The sequence below is a fragment of the Oryzias latipes genome, chromosome 16, assembly GCF_053564925.1.
Source record: "Oryzias latipes strain Hd-rR chromosome 16, Olatipes_Hd-rR_3.1".
NCBI lineage: Eukaryota > Metazoa > Chordata > Actinopteri > Beloniformes > Adrianichthyidae > Oryzias > Oryzias latipes.
This window is the reverse complement of record NC_136252.1, coordinates 33724192-33745000: the sequence shown is the minus strand read 5'-3', so window position 1 is coordinate 33745000 and position 20809 is coordinate 33724192. Positions and strand designations below refer to the sequence as shown.

Genomic DNA, 20809 nt, shown 5'->3' with positions numbered 1-20809 from the left:
TTGGAAACCTTTTCTTTGCATTGGCTTTGGCGCTCAGAGCTTCATCCGACGTTCGTCTTCGTTCTCCATATCAAAAGTGATCTTTTTAGGCTGTGGTTTAATGAAAAACACTTGACTGTTTTGCCCACAAAAGGGATCTTTTCATAATGAAGGCGAGTGTCTGTGCGACGTCGTCTCGCAGCGTAATTGGAAAGCTTATTGTGACTCCAATCATGTTGGGCGACTGTGCAAGAAACAACGAGAACAAAAGCAGAAAAAGGTTCAAACTCTTTTGGAAGTGTCAAAAGAGAAAACTGGTATGACAACTTCAACAGAAGGTTTCTTATTTTTTCATACCTGGAAAAAAACATTTAAATTATTTAGACAAAATCGCATGACTTTAGTTGCGGCTCGTCTTTGTGCGTCTCAGCAGCATCAAGTGCTTTAGTCACAATACAATTTTCTAAAAAAAAGCACTAAAAGAAACAGATTTATTCTGACTTTAAATTGTACATTTGTGAGGTGATGTCAGCAAAGTCTAGGTAGATGCTAAAATGTTGTCAAACTTGATCCAATCTTTAATTAAGATAAAAGAATGTGAAAAATTACCCTGGTTTAACACTTTTTTTTTTAAACTGGAACAAACCATTATTCCTTTTCTTGTTAAGAGAACCCAAATTAATATTCAACAGTAGAGAAGCTAAAGATGCTAAATACTGTAAATCAAATTAATTACCTAAAAATTCAACTTTGGACTTTGAAGCTTTTTTGTTGATGAGGAGAAAACAGTTTGAGATTTCTCAAAAAAATGAAATACTGGAGCAGCCAGGCAGCAGACACCGACTGCTCCGACATCCAGATCTGTTTTTAACGGCAGTTTGAACTTTTGTTCTGTCAAAATGACAAAAACAGCAGAAGCCACAAAGCATAAATCCACTGAGGGCGAGTCTATGGTACCAACGTCTGTGTGGTGTGAAGGACGAGGACTGCAAAAAGAAAAAAAAATTAAAAAAACTTCAGGTCTCGTTTGTCCAGATTCTCTCATCAGAATAAAACAAACTCTTGTTGTTACAATAGCAGCTCCTTTGCTTTGCTGCTGTCTGAAATCAGCTGCTTGAATTAAAAAAATGTAAAAACATGACGAGTGCACAGTGTGAGTGGAGTGTGGATCAGCTGGTGCACCTCTGAAGATCAGATGTTCCCTACATGAAAGGCACAAAGCCTAAAAACCTCCTTTCTTCAGGTTTTGTACTGTAGTTTGCCCTCATTCACACTGTAGTGACCCACAACAGAGGTCACTTGCAAGCAAACAGAAGCTCTTGTTTAGTGGATGTTTGAAAGGCCTAAACAGCATGGTACTCCCCAAAAAGATTGGTGTGCTCCAAATAGAATGGAATGCTTTAATAAGGATGGTACGTCCCAAAAAGGTGATTGAACTTTTGGATTGTTTTAACTCATAACTGGGATTTATTGTTGTTACAAACAATAAAAAAGTATTTCTAGAAGTTGCTAAAAGTTCACCAAAATGTTGAGTTTATTTCATGATTTAATGATATTATTGTGAATTGGCGTATAAGCCTGGGTTAATGTTCTGGGATCGATTAGTCATGACTTCACCCCCCACCAGGGGGGTAGTCCCCTCTGGTCCTCCTTATTGCAATAAACAACCTCAAGAGGAAAACCAGGAACCAGTTGGAGGCGCTCATCAGATGACCACTCTGGGATGCTTTAGCATTTTTGGTCAACACCCTAAAGAGGGAGGGGTCTGCAGGTCGGCGGCCATGTTCAACTCAGTTCTCTGAAACCTGGAATGAGCTGAACACGAGGAGAAGCAAAGCGCCGAAACGTGGGATGGGCCTTAGACACCTGTCGACAGGTGAAGAAGTCTCTCTGACAGTCACAACAAGGTTTTAGGCCAAAGGTACCTTCATTTTGTTTTTAACTTGTCCTGTCCAACAAGCAGATCAGAGCTGAGGGCCTCTTGTGTTGGACAGATTTTACTGATACAAAAGGGGTTTATGGATCTTCAGACCCCCCACCCCAGAGCAAGGGGCAGACAGAGCAGCAGCCCGGCCGATACGGGTCTCTGAGAGCCCCACCGTCAGACAAAGATCCGGGAGCAGCAACCCTCACGCGCAACGGACCGCCCCCCATGGAGAGCGTGGAGCTGGAGGCCCCGCCAGGGCAGGGTCCCGTCCCACCACAAGGCGGTACGGGCCTATACCCAATACCCCGACCCCTCGAGACGCACGCCACCGCCCAGAAAAAAGACACGCCCCCACCCCCAGAGGCAGGCATGGACAACCCATGGCTGACCCGCACTGCACACCCTTGCAACCTGTCCGCCAGCCCCACCGGGGAAGCCGCAGAAACCGACCGCCTGACTGGGAAGGTGGACACAGGCCACCAGCGGAGCCCCCAGACGGGGTCAGGGGGCAGGGAGCCTGAGAACCAGACGATGAAAGATCAAATTTACAAAATGTAACTCACAAATTCAAATTCAAAAATCGTAATTTCAGTTTAGTAAAAAAAAAAAAAAAACGTTGTTAGAACTTGGTTGAAATATTTAATTATTTATTACTTTTGACAGATTCGTTATTTCTTTGTCGTTGTGAGTTTTTCTATCTCTGTCTTTGTGTTACAGTTTGGCGCAGCTTTTCTCTCATCTTCTTCACTGAATTTAGTTTTGCAACAGATATCAGAAACGCAGAGTCTGCATCTTTAACAATGACCAAAGATGCTTTCCTGTGTCTTTACCTAAAAAAAAAAGAACAGAAACAAATAAAAAAATAAAATAAAACAGCAAAGATCCTGGGAATCTGCAGCTTCGGCGGTTTCTGGAGATCCAAAAGGTGCACCACGTCAGAAAAAAGCAGCTGAAAGTTTGGCCTTAAACTCTGAGACTAATCAGGACAAAAAGGCGGATCACAAGGTTTTCCAGCACAAAGAGCGATGGTGGACAGACCAACGTCGATGCTCTTTTCTAGCTATCAGGAAATGGAAAAGACTTTCTTTTTCTCCAGAAATCAAGCATTAATTAGCAATAAACAAATTTTGCACACCGTCTAATTGGCATCGCATTTGTCAAGATACAGTTAAAGAGACGGCTTAATTAATTAAACATGAAATCGCACCTTCCATGAGTGTTTGAGAGTACAGATGTAATGGTGGAGGTTTTTTTTTTTTTTTCTTATCCTCCATAAACCGACACCTCCACCCCACTCTCTATCAAAAACCGCAGCAATAGATCTGATAGGATTTGTTCTCTTTATCCCTTTAATTAGCACCTCCCTCCTGTCCCCTTTGCAAATGAGGGTTAGGTGAGGAGGTTCGGGATTTGATGACTTAAAATGCACACAGCTAACGAGTTATTCATACTCCGCACAGCTGTTATGGCAATTTAACAGCTTCCTCCCAGTTCTCTTGATGCTTGCTTGTCAAGGATGGAGCGGTGGCAGGAGGCCTCTCAACTGCTCCATTATCCTGGCGGAGATGCTCTCCGGATCAGAAAATAGTCACAATTACACCTGAAGCTGGAGGCGGCTTCTCAGACGTCGATCTTCCCTGGACTTGATGACAAATTCTGCAGAGTTCAGCCCGACGCCGAATAGAATCGGAATTCCCGGGACTTCGGAAACAATCCAAAGTTCTTCCCATTTCTATTCAGTGTCTCCTGCAAACAAGCTTGATGGACCTTTTGGGAGATACTCGTACTGTCGGCATTTCACTGGTCACTATTGTCATCGTTCACCAATCAGGGAACATCCCACAAAAAGGCTCATGGGTAACATCTCAGACTCTACAGGCCTCAGATCAGAAAAGTCCCCTTAAAGAGAACACGTTTCAAAGAGATTGTTGTTTATATGACAGAATGATACAGTCTTTACTCATGTCTGAATAATAAATATCTCAAACATATACCAATAAAAACAAGGCAGTGAATTCTCTTATTTGACACACAGAACTAAGTTTTTCGATAAATCGGCTTAAATATCTTAGAGGATTTTAATCGGCCAGAAGTCTTCTGAAAAAAATGGAGTTTGTATCGATTCTGCTTTTTCAATCACATTACTCTGGATTGAATACTGGATTCTGATTGGCTGCAGGGTGGGGATCAAGTAAGGGTTAATGGCCGACGAAGTATGCATTATCATTTTTTAACGCACGCCGTGGAAGCCTGAACCGTCCGACGCGAAGGTTGCTTCCGCGAAGTGCATTAAAAAAAGTGATAATGCATACTTCGTCGGCCATTAACCCGCTTTTACCATGGTGACTTACAAAAGCAATAAATAGAAATAGTTTTTAGTCCTTAATTCTGTTTTTTTTTTCCAATTTGGATCGCTTTTCTCACAAAAAGTCTCACAGCGTCGTGCCGCACCACCTCTGCAGTCAAGACTCGGCGATATAAAGCGATATATATACACTGATCTTTCCAATGGGTTAAATAAAGCATCAGTTCAGAGAGAAAGTTCACCTCTTTCCGCTTGTTTTTGCCCAGATGATGAAGCAAAAGGTTGTTTTAAAGAAGCCGGAGCAGTGATACAAAACATTTAAGCTAGGTGACCGGAACTTCTTTCTTTATCACTGTGGTTTATCAATTTTTAATGTACACCCTGCAGCCAATCAGAATCGAGTATTCACCCAGACCATGGTATAATAAATGATAATGAACTCCTAAAAAAGAAGTTCCGGTCACATATGCTCTACAGTATTTTACAGCGCTGGCCTAAACGGCAGTTAGTGTTCCAATTCTTAATATAAAAAAAAACACAACAACGGTTGTCATACCTTATTCCACAGTTTGATAAAATAGCAAGAGAGTAGAAAAGACGAGGGATTCTATAGTTTAGATAGATATATATAAACCAGGTTTGCATTAACCTGATCGGTGAAGTTTAACACCCTTGAAGACTGATAAAGAGGGAAAAGAATCTAAGGAGGAGGAGGAGGAATTGAGCTATTGCTGACTATTATGGCTGTTTTTTTTTTTTTTAAACCATCATCTGGACAAAACCTAGCGGTGAGAGGTGAACTTTCCCTCAAAACTGATGCTTTGGACCACTTAACGTGACGTTTAGCACATAAACCACTTTCCTCCGCTGCAGCAGAGCGAGGTCGGTGCAGGCTCAGTAGCTGTTACCATGACAACACCTCACACAAGCAGGCCATTTCTTGTGATAATTGATCTAAATGTCATGAACAACAAGATTAAAGTATTAATAATTGATCTAATATTTATCTATTTTGGAAGTGACCATAGTTTAAGCGGGATAATCCATTATCAGAAATGCATGGACTACGCGGAATCAACCTTCCTCTCATTCCACCGGCCCTCAATAAACTCAATAATATGCGGCTTCCAGAACTTTCTGAACGCCTTGAGTAGGAGTTCTCTGAATTGTGATTGGCTAAACTGTGTTATCCGTTAGACCTTTCTGCGAATCTTCACGTTGCCCAGTTCACGTCTCTGCGTCCTCCACTAATGTCTGACTAAGGACTCCTCAGCAGGCATCCTCACATAAATACACTTTAAATCCCCCCCCCATTCGTCTGGGTTTCTGTGCATCATGAAAATAACGGCTCCTATTTCTGAATTGTCATTTGATATTAAAATTAAAAAAAAGTTAAAAAAGAAATAAAGGTTCAAGACGAGGCTTCAAAAAGGACAAGGTTTCAACCAAAGTTTACACAAATGCAGAAATAAACTGTGACAAAAAAGGTACAAAACAAGTCAATGCATTGTTATTGGATCAAAGTACATTTAAAACCACCTTATTAGAGGCTTGGAGACACTTAAAATGACATTGTGACCCATCAGAGGCCTCAGAGAAGGAATCAGGATGACGGTCATCAAGTCTGTTTCCTTTGGAATCTAAGAAATCTCGCATATTTAGTGGGAGTGAGGGTGCGGGGAGGGGGGGTTGCTTTGGAACTTAAAGTTTGTATATTCTTAACAAAAAAACCCAGCCTCAAACAATCACAACACTGACAAACACCGACCTGCATCCAGAGGACGAGAGAAGACAGCGGTCCTGGAAGCTGGATATTCTGCTCAGCAGCTTCACAAACACAGCTAGCAGGCCTCAGTCCTGCCTGTGAAGCTCCGTCTGCTAAACGTTTCCATCACCTGTTGGATTTGTGACGTCACTGAAGGTCATTTCTTCTGCTTCATCCCGACCGGACTCTTCTTCAAACGGCCTCCTCTCCCTGTTTTCCACAGAATTCTCTACAGCAGCTGCAGCCATTTTCTGATTCACCTGCTTTAGGCTCCTCCCCCACCTTTAACACCTCCATGCCTGACCAGGTAAACAGCTGATGCTGCCCCAAAGCCCCTCCAGAACCTCCGCTGGGTGGACCTCAGCTTTGCTTCTGCTGCCGGCTCAGACTTTTTCCCTCTTTGGTCTCCAGATTTGATGTCTGGACTCTGGAATCACCAGCGTGTTCTGAACAGAACCACTGACGCTCCAACATGTCAACATGATGAGGAGCTGGTAGCCATCTTCCTTCAGAGCATCTGTTGACCTGATGACAGAAAATACATTTTAACATCTAAAAAGAACCTGCTAATGATGACACATTTCTCTTATGAATGTTCAAATTTGACACAATTATTTGGATTATATTGTGATGTATATCGTCATTACCTGATATGAAAAAAACTGTATTGTGATATAAAGAAATTCTACATCTTCCCCCCTTTTCTTTTCCGTCCGGTCCAACACAGCAATGTTGCAAATATAATTAAGATGAATAAAGTTTGGCCTAAATGATTAAAGGGGTTTATTCAAATATACCTCTGGTGTGTCAGAAGATTCATTCATCTTCTAAACCCGTTTTGTCCCTTTCGGGGTCACGGGGCTGCTGGAGCCTATCCCGGCCACTTGTGGGCGAAGGCGGGGGACACCCTGGACAGGTCGCCAGTCTGTCGCAGGTCAGAAGACTCCAAACCCCCTATTGTAAAAGTAAAATCTGTCCTTTCAGTTCTCATCTGTTTGCTCAGCTGTTGGACAGAAAAAATTCTACATCGCCCAGCCCTACGGATAGCAATTGGCGTCTTGGTACCAACTGGCGGCCGTGGGCGCAGCACAGCGGGCGCCACCAGAGTTCCCACAGCGACACAGACCATCAAAGGTTGCGCACGTCATGTAGAATTGTTGGATCCACAGCTCCTCTGGAAAATCACCAACCACCATTTCCCACAATGACTTCAGACGTAGCCCCTCCCACGTGTGAGGGGCTCGCCGCTTCACGGCCTGAAGAAGACGCCGACGTCTCCTTTGAAGTTTGATGTCATCCTCAGAAATGACATGGAGGTCATAAAGGTAGAGGCGAGTGAAGAAAGGCCCACCTGACCGCGTTGGAGCTGCTTCTATGAGCACATTTCTATGCGACTTGCATTCCGTTCTCCATCTGTCTTTGTGCAAATATGATGAGAGGAAGGAAACGCCAGGACGGCGTTTCTGCTCTTCAGCCGGCAACGATGCAACCAACCAAGACGTGGAAACGTCTGCATCGCTGCCGGGAGGTCAGTCTGACGCGGATGATCCATGAGAGGTGAGAAGATCTGGACGCTTCTGCAGACCCCGCGGCGGTGTGGTCTGTGGTCATCCAGCCGCTTTTGTTCTGAAAAGAGCCGGTTCAGAACTGGAGAATGGGTTCGAGTGCTGCTTCAGAAAACAAGAGGCCACTTCAGCTAAACTCATCGGAAACAAACAACAGGCAGCAGAGAAAGAGGGGCAGATTGTTGCAAAACTGTACTTTTGAAATATGCCTTTGCATGGAATAAAGCAGCAACGCAGTATTTTATCACACAAAGGTACACGTTAAACACAAAGAAACAGTAGCTGAGCAGACGGAGGGACGGCTTTAAGTCTTTAACCCTTGTGCTATCTTAGATGACCCCCCCCACCCTTCCATTGACGTGTTCCCCCTACCATGACAAAGGTGGATAAAGGTGGAAAGATTTCATGTAATCCATGGACACCAGTGAAGATCACAAATCATTGAAGAAAAAAGGTTCAGAGCACTGTCTAGTGGGTCTAGATGACCCAACTCCCAATGTTAAAGTGCCTAGGACAGCACAAGGGTTACAGCCTGAGCCAGAGTTTCTGTTCTATTCTAACTAAAAATCCAAACTCAAAGAAAAGCAGTTTCACTTAAATAACACAATCTAGAATTTACAAAAAAAATCAGATCAAGACAAAGGAATTAGACACTCACAAATCACAGATGTAGAGAGGGGATATTACTCTACTCGCTTTCTCACAGCAGCCTCCAACAGGTTGGAAAAAGAAAATACCTAAGGCATGCTGTAGTGACGCCATAGCAAGAACCCAAAAGGTGGACGTCAGAAACCACAAACAAGACTGTCCCATGATGACCAAATGGGTTAAAAGCCTGTTCGGTCTCTCACAAAGATCCTAAATGAGCACCTTTGTTAAAAAATGTTTCCTTTTGGTATCTTTCTTTGGTGACCAGTTTATGACATGATTGGAGAGGAAATGTGGGGAAATATGGTGTTTTTGCCCCAGAATATAAACACCCGTGATGGAAAAGAAGCGTTTTGAGGGGAAAGCTGATGCTCCCCGAACAAGTACTAAGGCCAAAGTGAGTTAGTCCAGTTGGAGGGGGGGGGTCCCTGCTGAGCTGAGTTTCTATTGCTGATACAATCAATGTTAAACAGACGATTCACGGTGACCAGGTAAATAGTCGTAGAGTCACAGCACACCAAAGAGCCTGTGCTGTTTAGGTGTTGCTGGCAAGATCTCTGGTGTTAAAGGGCTAGATTCGAGCGTGTCCAAAGTCCGGTTTGTGGGGCAAATGCAACCTGCATTCTATTCCCTCCGCCCCCAAGGAGAGATGGCAACCCAGCGATTCACGTTATTCATTTGTGTTTCTTTAAACCTAGAAGAGAAAAAAAGAGAATAAATGAGGTCCTGTGTGCAACGGAAAGACAGAAACAGCCGAGGAGACGTTTGTGTCTCAGCGTCCCACAGACATTTTCCATCATTACGATCACCTTTGTGGGGTTTCTGCTGCATTTCCTGTTCGATTTACTGCGCAGTCCCAGGGGCTGATGGGTAAACACAGAGGGCCTCTTCTCAGCGCGGCGCTCCCGGTAAACACACCAGAAGGGCTGCCCGGGAATCGCACGAGAGTCTCAATGAGATGATGAAATAAACTAAATGATCCTTCAAAAAAAGCATGTTTTTAAAATTAAAAAAAGATAATTTTAAAGCACAATTATAAGAGTGAGAGCTTTTTGAGCCAAAGCAATTCCAAATAATGCAGCATATGTAGTGTATGGTATGCTGGTATGAGGCTGCTTTACTGGTTTTCCTTGGTGGTTGTGTTGAACATCACAGCTTCCCTGCAGATGGCAACAAAAGAGGGACAAAAACCCCGACAGTCTGGGAGCCAATGCAGTTGAAGTTTTTTAAAGCGGATGAAATAACATTTACATGTTGACCGAAACGCCGCGCTTTACATGGAGAAAATCCAAAAATCCTCAGACAGAACTTAAAAAAATTAAGAAATGAAACAAAAAAAAGGTCAAATAAATCAAAATTCCCAACAAAAAGGTTAAACTAGAAACTTGAGAAGTTAAAAACCATGCAGTCACGCTCACATTAGGAAAATTCTACGATTTTAACACTATGTTACCACAGGTGTCAGTTTTTAATTTAAAAACAGAAACTTAAAAAAAGGGGATTTTTTTCTTTTGAAAATGTGAGCAAAAAGCTGAAAACATAAAGCTTACATAATAATCTAAAAACACAAAAGTAAAAATGCATTGTTCTTCTGTTGCTTGATTTGTGTTGCATGTTGTGCGCTGCTGACCGCTGGAAAACTTTTTAATTAATTAATACAAATATTTGAAATATCCTGATAATAAAACGATACACAGATCTGTGATTCCAGAGATGTTGTGTTTCGTACTTTATTTCAAATCCAACTCCAGGTAAAATATTACTTGTAGAAAAATCAGAAAATCTGCACATTTTAAATCTAATTTCCAGTTTGGGTTCATAGCAGAACCTTTTTTCTAACAAAATGTTACCTTTGTGCATTTTTTTACGGGACAAATGCATAACTTTATGAAACAGAGCTTCCATCTGTTTGGAGCTTTTTTCTGCACTTTTCAGCATCAGATTAAGAAGATTTTCAGGCAATTAGTTAAGCATTTTCTGTTTTTTTGGCTAAATAATAATATTAATATATAAAATTTATGGACTAAAGTGATGATGAAACAGACGCTTTGTCTTTTTCTGTGATCAACAGAAACTCCAACAGCTCGTCCGCACACGCCTTCAAATCACCTGTGAGGAGCTGATGCTGGCTTTGATTGACGTCTGCAGCGGCGTTCTCCAGCGGTTCTGCAGCGGTTCTCCGGGGTTTGTGCTCAGTGGAGCGTGCACGGCTCACCGCCTTCAAACAGCACAGATGTGCATCTTTAGGACTCCCAGAAGCTGCTGCTTTTCATCAGAGCAACACCACTCAGCAAAAAGAGCTGCAACAGTTCTGATCCGACTGAAAGAAACATTTGAAACATGTCTAGGAAACCATGTGCTTGATGCCTCATATTTATCATTATTTACTGGTTTGAACTATTTGAACACATATGAATTGTATAAACGACAAATGTATTCAGCAGCAAATCATTTGAATTTCCTGTGTTCAGTGACTGGATGATGCACTTTTTAATGTATTTTATGTACATTTTTTACTATGGGTTGTGTGAGGGCGTTGCAAAGACCAGCAAGCGCTTTCACTTCTATTCTAATTCTATTCTATTCTATCGATGACGCATTCTTCTGGTTTGTTAACTCTCTGCACCACATTCCACACAAAGAACAAATATTTGTCATTTTATAAAATATCTGATTGCACTTTTCTTTAAAAACAAACTATTTTCTTTTTTCCTCGTTTATCAGGTAATTTTGAACAAAACTATTTTGACTTTTCTTCAATTTTGTCTTTTAAAGAAACCCTTGACTCCTTAAAAAAATGGACTTTAATCTTTAATTTGGCATCAAAAGTTGAGAACCTCATAAAATTTTAACTCCTGAACATTTTATGGATTTATTATACTAAATGTTTTAACCATATTTTTTTAACTGATAGATTTTAATATGGAGTCTTTTTATAGCTTTATTCTTTTCATTGTTTATTGTTTTGAGTGTGATCAGCTGGCCGCTTTTTATGTTCCTTCAGGATCGATAAAGCTTTCGTTCTATTCTATTCTATTCTATCATTGCTCTTTTTTACTGACACATTTTTAACTTAAACCTCTTTTTAAATCAACTGAAAGTGAATTCTTTCCTTAACCATCATGACAGAATTTCAATCATCAGGGGGATGAATAAATGATTTCACTTTTTGTTTTTTTTCTTCCTTTTGTTATATATTTTTATTACATTTTAAACTTATGTCCCACTTGGGAGAAAAAAAAAATTATATGCTTAACTTTAACTTAGAGAACAAACTTAACTTATTTAAAAAAAGCCACTCAGGAGAATTTCTTCCTCTCATTTATTGTTGTTATTGATTCAGCTTTTAGGATAAAAATGACGTTTTATCTGCAACAGCTTAACATTATTTTTTTACTAATAGAAATTGAGCCGCTTTAACAAACGTGTGAATGTCCGATTATTGTCAGTAGATTTTTTACAGCATTAATGTTTGTTTTTGACAAATCTAAGACACCATTTCATTAAACATAGTTCCGTTTCTTTTTGATTTAAAATATTGTTTGAAGTTACCGTATTTACCTGGTTTTTTTAGTACATCGTTTTGCTTTAGCACCATTATCAGAATCCACTGCATTTCTAAAGCCGACTTTTTGAAACCGTTTTCCCTCCCAGCTTTGCTTTTTTCACTAAATGCGGTTTCAGATTGTTCCGGTCCAGATTTTACCGACTGAATAAATTTATTTAGTATTTTATTTTAAATAATTCAAAGATTTTAGCAAACTTGATAACGTTTTAAAGTTAGTTCTTTGCTCTTATTCATGTATTTAAACACATATAGCCGTTTTCATTGACATTTTGGAGCTATAAATAACATTTGTAGTTTTTTTTAGCACTGCTGACCAACAGTTTCTGTTTATGGCGCTTCCTCCCGTCCCGTCGGTCGCTGGCAGCCGCCAGAAACCGCTCGGGAATCCAAAAAGAAAGGAGAAACAATGATGCTAAACGGTGCCTCTTTATTTTTTCATGTGCATCATTTTTCTTTCAGATAGAAAAAAAATGTTTTTATTTTTTGCAAACACACAAAGTTACAGTCTGGATTTTTATTCATAAAAAAAAAACAGAAAAGAGAACATCGAGGGAGCGCTGGCACATTTCTGGAGGTGAGAGAAACATCCTGAAGGTGCGCACACACCTGCCCCCCTCTGGGGTTCACCCCCGCGCCGGCACACCTGTGCTGCTCCAGGTGGTCACGCCTCGCCTCCGTTCACCTCAGGCTTCCACAGGTGCTGCAGGTACAGTCCGTCTGAGAGGAAGAGGCGCCGAATCCAAACCCAGAGAGTATATTTACAGGAAGGAGGGATGATGATGGGATATTTACAGCTTTACAAACGGTGACCTCAGCCGGGTTCCAGACAGATCCACTCGCCTTTGATCTCCACTACGACCCGTGTGGGAGTGACGGAGTCCGGTGGAGTTAATGCCACAAACGGAAGGAAAAAAACAACAGTTTCAGTGCGTCATTAACCACCGATGACCCCTTCTGATTGGATTTGTTTGTTTTTTGTTGAACTCCTAAAAAAACAAAGACTTTTTGTACAGGAGATCGATGACCAAAGGAAGACACATCGCAGACATCGATTTTCACACAGATTGCATATGTTTTTCTCTCTAAGGTGTCCTATAGGTTAATCGTTTCACCTAAGCTTATTTGCATGATAGTAAAAATTGCATACGACATCGATCGTGAAGCTTGTAGCATAAGCCGCTCGACACACAGCACTTTAGAGGCGATCTTTAAAGCACATTTCTTCTTCTTAAAACGTTTAAGACACTTTTCGTTTTTTGCCGCCCATCCGTTTATAAATAGAAAACAAGTTGGCGGAATTAAAAAAATAAAATAAAAACAGAAAAAAAAAAGAGAAAGCGCCAAGTGAGGAACGTCATAAATCAAGTTTTTTTTTTACGTTAAAAACTGCAAATAAATAATGTCAGACAACAAAAACATCACATTTCTGACTGTGTGGCATTTCAGAGTTACAGTGACCGAGGTTTTGCAAAATAATCTAACGTCGGCAGTGCCGTATAGTACAAGGCATTTGTTGGCATAGTTTCTTTAAGAATGTCTTTTTTTAACAGTTACAATATAATGTCTATATATGTATTTATATATATTTATATTTCTTCCCTAATAAATAAGCGACTGAGGCTGAAGTGACCATAATCCCAGCATGCTCCTCTGCCAGCAGGCTCCAGACGCGACACCTCAGGATTAAGGCCTCGACAACTGCTTGGTCCTTGATCTCATTTGCCTTTTTTTTGCCAAATAAGGAAAAAACCAAAAAAACCTTCCAGTTAATTGTCACCAACACCTTTTAAAGTCCTGCAAACTCCAGGAGAACTTCTCCTTTCAGAACCCGGTCAGTAGCTCAGTCAGTGTAAAACAAACATCGAGTGCAGTCGGCAAATATTCACGGCAACATACTCAGATTACTGGTTTTTGTGCAGATTACGTAAATGATGCGTCAGTCTTTACAGTCAATAATACAACTTTTACAAAATCCGAAAAGTAGTTCTCGTTTCGCTGAACCCGACACGGATTTTCCAGTGTGACAACTCGCCTGTCAGTTTCTGGAGCGCTCCTCTGGCGGAGGACGCGCTCGTCTTCGTGGGCCGAGCGTGGCGCCTCGTTCGGCGCAGGTGCCAGTCTCTGTGTGCAGATGAGTTTTTTTGGCTGGTGGGCGGGGTCTACTCCTTGACCTCGGCCTCGGCGGCGCGGCTCAGCTGTTCCTCGATCTTGATGGAGAAGATGGTGCTGTTGGTCTGCGTGCTCTCGTCCAGCTCCTTCAGCAGCTCGCCGCTCTCCCTGAAGTCCGTCAGCTCCTCGTCGAAGGCGGGGCTGCTGCTGCTGCTGCCGCTGCCGTTTGTGTTGTTGTTGTTGACTGTGGCGCTGTTGTTGTTGTTGTTGTTGCTGGTCTCCTTGGGCAGCTTGGCTGGATGATTGACGTAAAAGCGCTGGCTCTGGAAGAACTTGATGATGGTGAGCTTGGGCAGGTCCAGCTGGGCGGACAGGGTGTGGACCGCCTCCTCGTCAGGGTACAGCCCCACGTCCTGGATGAAGCTCTGCAGGATCCCCAGAGCCTCCAAGGAGATCTTCCCCCCGCTGGTGCGCGACTTGATGCTCCCTCCTCGGCTGCCCTCGTCCTCCGTCTCAGCCGGGGAGGCTGTGGAGGGCTGACGGGGCGGCAGGCGGGGGCCCGGGGTGGCCTGCTGCAGCTGCTGCAAAGGCTGCTGGGACAGCAGAGGCTGGGATGGGTGGAGGGACAGAGAGGGCTGGTGCTGCTGAGTCTGAGTGGGCTGAGTCTGCGGGGGGAGACGGAGGGGAACGGTATCAGTGAACACTTATTACCACCTTAATGAGGCCTTCGACTCAAATCAAATGAGCTGCGAGCAGAAATGCGCCTGCAGTGTGTTCAACAAGCACTTGGCTGCAGGAATCGAACGTGTCGTGGAGCAATCACTCCAGCAGAAAACGCCCCTCCTTCTTAGAGGAGGAAGCAGAGGCGCTGGAAGACGAGACCACAGGCGCAGTTCCCACGCCGAAGCCCAGGCTGATTAACCGCAATGCGACTGACGGATAAAACCGGTTGACTGTATCCGAGTACTGGAATCTAGCCACAGGGGTTGCAAGCCAGTAACTTCTGTGCCGGTCCCAAGCCCGGATAAATAGAGAGGGTTGCGTCAGGAAGGGCATCCGGCGTAAAAAATTGCCAAAATAACCATGCGAATCATCCACAACACTTTAGACATACCGGATCGGTCGAGGCCCGGGTTAACAACGACCGCCACCGATGCTGTTAACCTACAGGGTGTCGGTGGAAATTTGACTGCTGTTGGTGGAAGAAAGAGGGGAGGCAGAAGGGTCCGTGGCCAGAGAGAGAAGGGAAAAGGCAGGAACATAGGTTTGAGAATAGGGACTCTTAACGTTGGCACAATGACAGGGAAAGGCAGAGAGCTGGCAGACATGATGGAGAGAAGGAAGGTAGATGTACTGTGTGTGCAGGAGACAAGGTGGAAGGGCAGCAAGGCACGTAGTATTGGAGGAGGATACAAACTGTTCTATCATGGTGTTGATAGGAAGAGAAACGGGGTAGGTGTGATTCTGAAGGGGGAGTTTGTAAACAGTGTTCTAGAGGTGAAAAGAGTCTCAGACAGGATGATGAGCCTAAAGTTAGAAATTGAAGGGGTGATGGTGAATGTAGTCAGTGGGTATGCGCCACAGGTTGGCTGTGAGTTAGAAGTGAAGGAGAGATTCTGGAGTGAGTTGGATGAGGTCATAGAGAGTTTCCCCAGAGGAGAGAGAGTTGTTATTGGAGCAGACTTTGATGGGCATGTTGGTGAGGGCAATAGAGGTGATGAGGAGGTGATGGGCAGGTTTGGTGTGAAGGAAAGGAATCTGGAGGGACAGATGGTGGTGGACTTTGCGAAGAGGATGGAAATGGCTGTAGTCAACACTTACTTCCAGAAGAGAGAGGAACATAGAGTGACATACAGAAGTGGAGGTAGGAGTACTCAGGTGGACTACATCCTATGTAGACGAGGTCATTTGAGAGAGGTTAATGACTGCAAAGTGGTGGTAGGAGAGAGTGTAGCCAGACAGCACCGCATGGTGGTGTGTAAGATGACTCTGGAGGTCAGGAAGAAGAAGAGAGGGAAAACAGAAAAGAAGACCAAGTGGTGGAAGCTACAGAATGAAGAAACTTGTGAAGAATTTAGGCAGAAGTTGAGGCAGGTCCTGGGTGGTCAGGATGAGCTTCCAGAGGACTGGGAAACTACAGCAGAGATTATCAGGGAAACAGGTAGGAAGGTGCTAGGTGTGTCATCTGGAAAGAGGAAAGACGGTAAAGAGACTTGGTGGTGGAATGAGGAAGTACAGGAATGCGTCCAGAGGAAGAGGTTGGCTAAAAGGAAGTGGGATGTAGAAAGGACTGAGGAAGGTAGACAGGAGTACAAGGAAGCGCAGCGTAGAGTGAAGAGAGAGGTGGCAAAGGCCAAACAGAAAGCTTACGATGAGCTATATGACAGGTTAGACACAAAGGAAGGAGAGAAGGACTTGTACAGGCTAGCCAGACAGAGAGACAGAGATGGGAAGGACGTGCAACAGATAAGGGTGATTAAGGACAGAGATGGAAAGGTGCTAACAACCCAGGAGAGTGTACAGAAAAGATGGAAGGAGTATTTTGAGGAGCTGATGAACGAGGAAAATGACAGGGAAAGAAGGGAGGAAGATGTGGTTGTTGTGGAGCAGGAAGTAGCAGAGATTGGAAAGGATGAGGTTAGGAAGGCTCTGAAAAGGATGAAGAGCGGAAAGGCCGTTGGTCCTGATGACGTACCTGTGGAGGTATGGAAGTGCCTAGGAGAGACAGCAGTGGAATTTCTAACAAGGTTGTTCAATAGGATTTTAGAGAGTGAGAAGATGCCTGAGGAATGGAGGAGAAGCGTTCTGGTCCCAATCTTTAAGAACAAGGGTGACACGCAGAACTGCAGCAACTATAGAGGAATAAAGTTGATGAGCCACACAATGAAGCTGTGGGAAAGAGTAGTGGAAGCCAGGCTTAGGAAGAAGGTGGAGATTTGTGAGCAGCAGTATGGTTTCATGCCCCGTAAGAGCACCACTGATGCCATTTTTGCTTTGAGAATGTTGATGGAAAAGTACAGAGAAGGTCAGAAGGAGCTGCATTGTGTGTTCGTAGATTTAGAGAAGGCGTATGACAGGGTGCCGAGGGAGGAGCTGTGGTACTGTATGAGGTCGTCTGGAGTGGCAGAAAAGTATGTCAGAGTAGTTCAGGACATGTATGAGAGAAGTATGACGGTGGTGAGATGTGCTGTAGGTCAGACAGAGGAGTTCAAGGTGGAGGTGGGACTACACCAAGGATCAGCTTTGAGTCCTTTTTTGTTTGCTATGCTGATGGACAGGCTGACAGACGAGGTAAGACAGGAATCTCCCTGGACAATGATGTTTGCGGATGACATTGTAATTTGCAGTGAGAGTAGAGAGCAGGTGGAGGAACAGCTAGAGAGGTGGAGGTTTGCTCTGGAAAGAAGAGGTATGAAGGTCAGTCGTAGTAAGACAGAATACATGTGTCTGAACGAGAGGGATCAAGGTAGAAGCGTTAGGTTACAGGGGACTGAGGTGAAGAAGGTGCAGGAGTTTAAGTACTTGGGGTCAACAGTTCAGTGTGATGGGGATTGTGGAAAAGAGGTGAAGAGGCGAGTGCAGGCAGGTTGGAGCGGTTGGAGGAAAGTGTCAGGAGTGTTGTGTGACAGAAGAGTGCCAGCAAGACTCAAAGGAAAGGTGTACAAGACAGTGGTGAGACCAGCTCTGCTCTATGGGTTAGAGACGGTAGCAGTGAGACAGAGACAAGAGGCTGAGATGGAGGTAGCGGAGATGAAGATGTTGAGGTTCTCCTTAGGAGTGACCAGGTTAGACAGGATAAGGAACGAGTACATCAGAGGGACGGCTCATGTTGCCTGTGTCAGCGACAAAGTCAGAGAAGCCAGACTGAGATGGTTTGGACATGTTCAGAGGAGGGATAGTGGATATATTGGTAGAAGGATGTTGGAGATGGAGCTGCCTGGCAGGAGGGCAAGAGGACGGCCAAAGAGGAGATACATGGATGTCTTAACAGAGGACATGAAGTTGGCTAATGTTAGGGTAGAAGATGTCCATGATAGAGTGAGGTGGAAAAGGATGATTCGCTGTGGCGACCCCTGATGGGAAAAGCCGAAAGAGAAAGAAGGAGACTGTATCCGAGTACTGGACTGAGTGACCCCTCCCCCAGGAGAAATGCCCAGCTGTCAGTCATTCTTTTGGTCAGAAGAACCGTTCTGGCTCCGATAACTTCTTTAACATCTTGATAATTCCAGTTTATTTTTCATACTATTTCCTCAATTCAAGTTAGAAACCGACCAATCAGATGCCTCATTAAAAATGGGACGAGCCAGATGCCCCCCTCTCACGTCCATAAGTGGTTTGCGTAGTGGTAGGGGTGTGGCCTTCCAACAAGCTCACTCTTGATTGGTGAGAGCGGTTGCCATAGAAACACCAATTCAGACCAATTTGGGCCAATCAACGTTTGCGTACGACGTCGGGCGCCGACACAGCAGCGTCCGCCGCTCGCAAAAGCGGCGACTGAATTGGCTCGCTTTGTAGGAGGTCATCGGTTTTCTGTGAGACGTCACTCGATCGGGTTTGAATAGAAAGTCTACGTGTTATCAGTGAAGCTTTGACCCCTAACTGGTTTTTGGATTGAACGGGTCCGTGGACGGTCTTTGAGAGGAGCGTCCGAAGAAGAACTCAGGTGTGTCTCACAGTTCCCCTTGAGGCTCGTACGGTGCCCCTCATAGGACGTCAGCGGTGCGGTAAGTGTATTTGTGAAGTATCTTTAACGCCAATGGAAGTTGTGACGTACGGGCAATGCCGTCATACGGTGAGCAGCCACACTCTTAGCGTTAGCGTGGTAGTGTGATTACTGGCCCCTGACTGACCCCTTAGTGCCTGAAGGATGTTCACACACATGACATCGTCTAATTTCCTCGTTTCCAACCACCAATCACACACCTGCGTACAGGTTTGACCATCTTCCCCCCGCAGACAGCCTGAATGCACCCGTAAGGGCAGTCGGGGCTTTTGCGGCAATACGTTTCTATGGAAACCACTCTCCCCAATCAGGAGTGGGCTTGTTGGAAGGCCACACCTCTACCACTAAAAAGTGGGCTACAATCCATCAAATGTTTTGAATGTTCAACGTGGGGGCCAGCAGGCTCCACCTTCTTTTATTGAGGCCTCTGATTGGTCAGTTTATTTCAATTCAATTTCATTTCTATTGACGAATATTACAACCTTAGTCGTCTCAATGGGCTTCATTCCTGCAATTATGATAAACATGACATCATAAAGAACATGAAGTCATAGAATAACTTGAATTAGAAATAGAAAAAAATGATGGAAAATTGAGGATTATCAAAAAAGACACGTTGAAAGGATGTATCAGAGGAGTTATGACCAATAGAATGACTGAGTATCAGCTGTTTATTGCTCTGTAGAAGTCTATGGGGTTTTGGCTTCTTGGAGCCGGCAGGTACTTCCTGTTTGGAACGTTGGAGGGGGGGGGGGTGGTATTTCTCCGATACAGCCGAGGCTCAAACTTCACCGTCCGCCACCCGTTGCTGTCAAACACGCATCACTCCAGAGCACAGCATTGCCGGCCCCTGCCGACCCGCAGAATAGCGGCTCTTTTATCTCTGTTTCTGCGTCAGACACTGTCTGTTTCATAATGGGGGGGGGGGTTCAGATAGCAGCACTTTGCAGGGACCGTCTGCCAGCTGCATAAATCTACCAGAAATGTGATTTTTTTAAAATTTATTTATTTATTTTTAACTGTAGAGCCATGACCATCCATGTGGAGCAAATGTGAGCCAGTTTGGCTCATGCGTCACATTAGAGACAGACCGGCAGAAAATCCTTAAACACTGGTCTTTTATGGACGCTTCTGAACGACACCATTAAATCAAGAATAATTCTATTTCTTCCATTTCTGTTTGCATGCTAAGTGTTCTAAAAAAGTCCCTCCTTCCACATCTGCTACGGCTGATTTGTAAAGAAATCCTATTACTTTATTTATATCCCGTAAATGAGCGTCTTTGTGAGACGCTGGTCATGTATCCAAGTAACCGAATAAGTGATCAGCCAGTCAGCTGTGGCACGGACTTTTAATAGAAGTATGATTGTACTTCATTAAGATGTTTCCACCGTTAAGCAAGACTCTTATTTTCTATTCATGCCTGATGTAAAGCAGTTCTGTTGCAGAAGTTAAGCCTAATGATATCTGTGAAAGCGGCTTTTACTGGAAACCGGAGGGGGGGGCTCAGAAGTGTTGTGCGTCTAATTTACGAGTCTTCATTAATCCTCCTTTAGTGCAGTTTGTTAACTTTGCAGGAACCTTGGCGACAATTACATCAAAGAAGAAAAGAGGGGTTTGTTTCCGACGCCATCAGCTGTTCGTCAGCGTTGATCTGTTGACCCGTGCACAGATCCGTGCACGGATCCACAGATCAACGATTTGGTTTTGGACTGAGGTCTCACCTGCAGCGGGTCAGCGGACAGGTGGATGAGGTGCGTGGGCCGCTCGCCGTGGTGCTGCTGGCCGGCGCTGCTCTCCTGCTCGTAGATGACGTCGCGCTCGGCTTGAGACAGGCTCAGGAAGCGTCGGATCATTGAGAGGTTCTCCCACAGAGTCCGGTTCTCTGGAGACGGATCCTCTTTCCACCGCAGCAGCTCGCAGAGCCAGCCCTGGAAGGAGAGGTGTGGACACCAGGTGAGCCACCTTCAGGAAGGTTTCAGGAAGAACAACCCGTCCGCACTCACACCCTCTGAAACCCCTTTGAATCTATTCTGTTAGAAAGATTTAAAAGACATAAAACCGGATCGTGGATCTACATGAAGTTTGTAGATGACCAAGGTCGTCGCAGAGACCCCCCCCCCCAGAAAGAGCAGAGGGTCACCGTTAGCAGGGGACCACAAAACCAAGAGATGACCGGAAGCTCCAGCAAAAGACTGTCCTCCAGCTTTTTTAACCAAA

General features: G+C 44.2%; 1 protein-coding gene and 1 long non-coding RNA gene across 7 annotated transcripts in view; both read right to left on the bottom strand.

The window, feature by feature from the left end:
* LOC144984613 (uncharacterized) overlaps window positions 1-9953 on the bottom strand; it is a 104728-nt gene extending 94775 nt beyond the window's left edge. The window contains exon 1 of the long non-coding RNA XR_013648410.1: window positions 5980-9953. This is a non-coding gene — a long non-coding RNA (uncharacterized LOC144984613). The remainder of the gene's footprint in view (window positions 1-5979) is intronic.
* Window positions 9954-12164: 2211 nt separating this feature from the next.
* The window catches only part of satb1b (SATB homeobox 1b), a 57098-nt gene continuing 48453 nt past the window's right edge, over window positions 12165-20809 (bottom strand). For all 6 annotated transcript variants that reach the window (XM_023964087.2, XM_023964091.2, XM_023964090.2 and 3 more), the window contains 2 exons: window positions 20314-20520; window positions 12165-14531 (listed from right to left, as the gene is read on the bottom strand). In XM_023964087.2, the coding sequence (XP_023819855.1) occupies window positions 13917-14531; window positions 20314-20520 (822 nt within the window). In that variant the 3' untranslated portion in view covers window positions 12165-13916. The remainder of the gene's footprint in view (window positions 14532-20313; window positions 20521-20809) is intronic.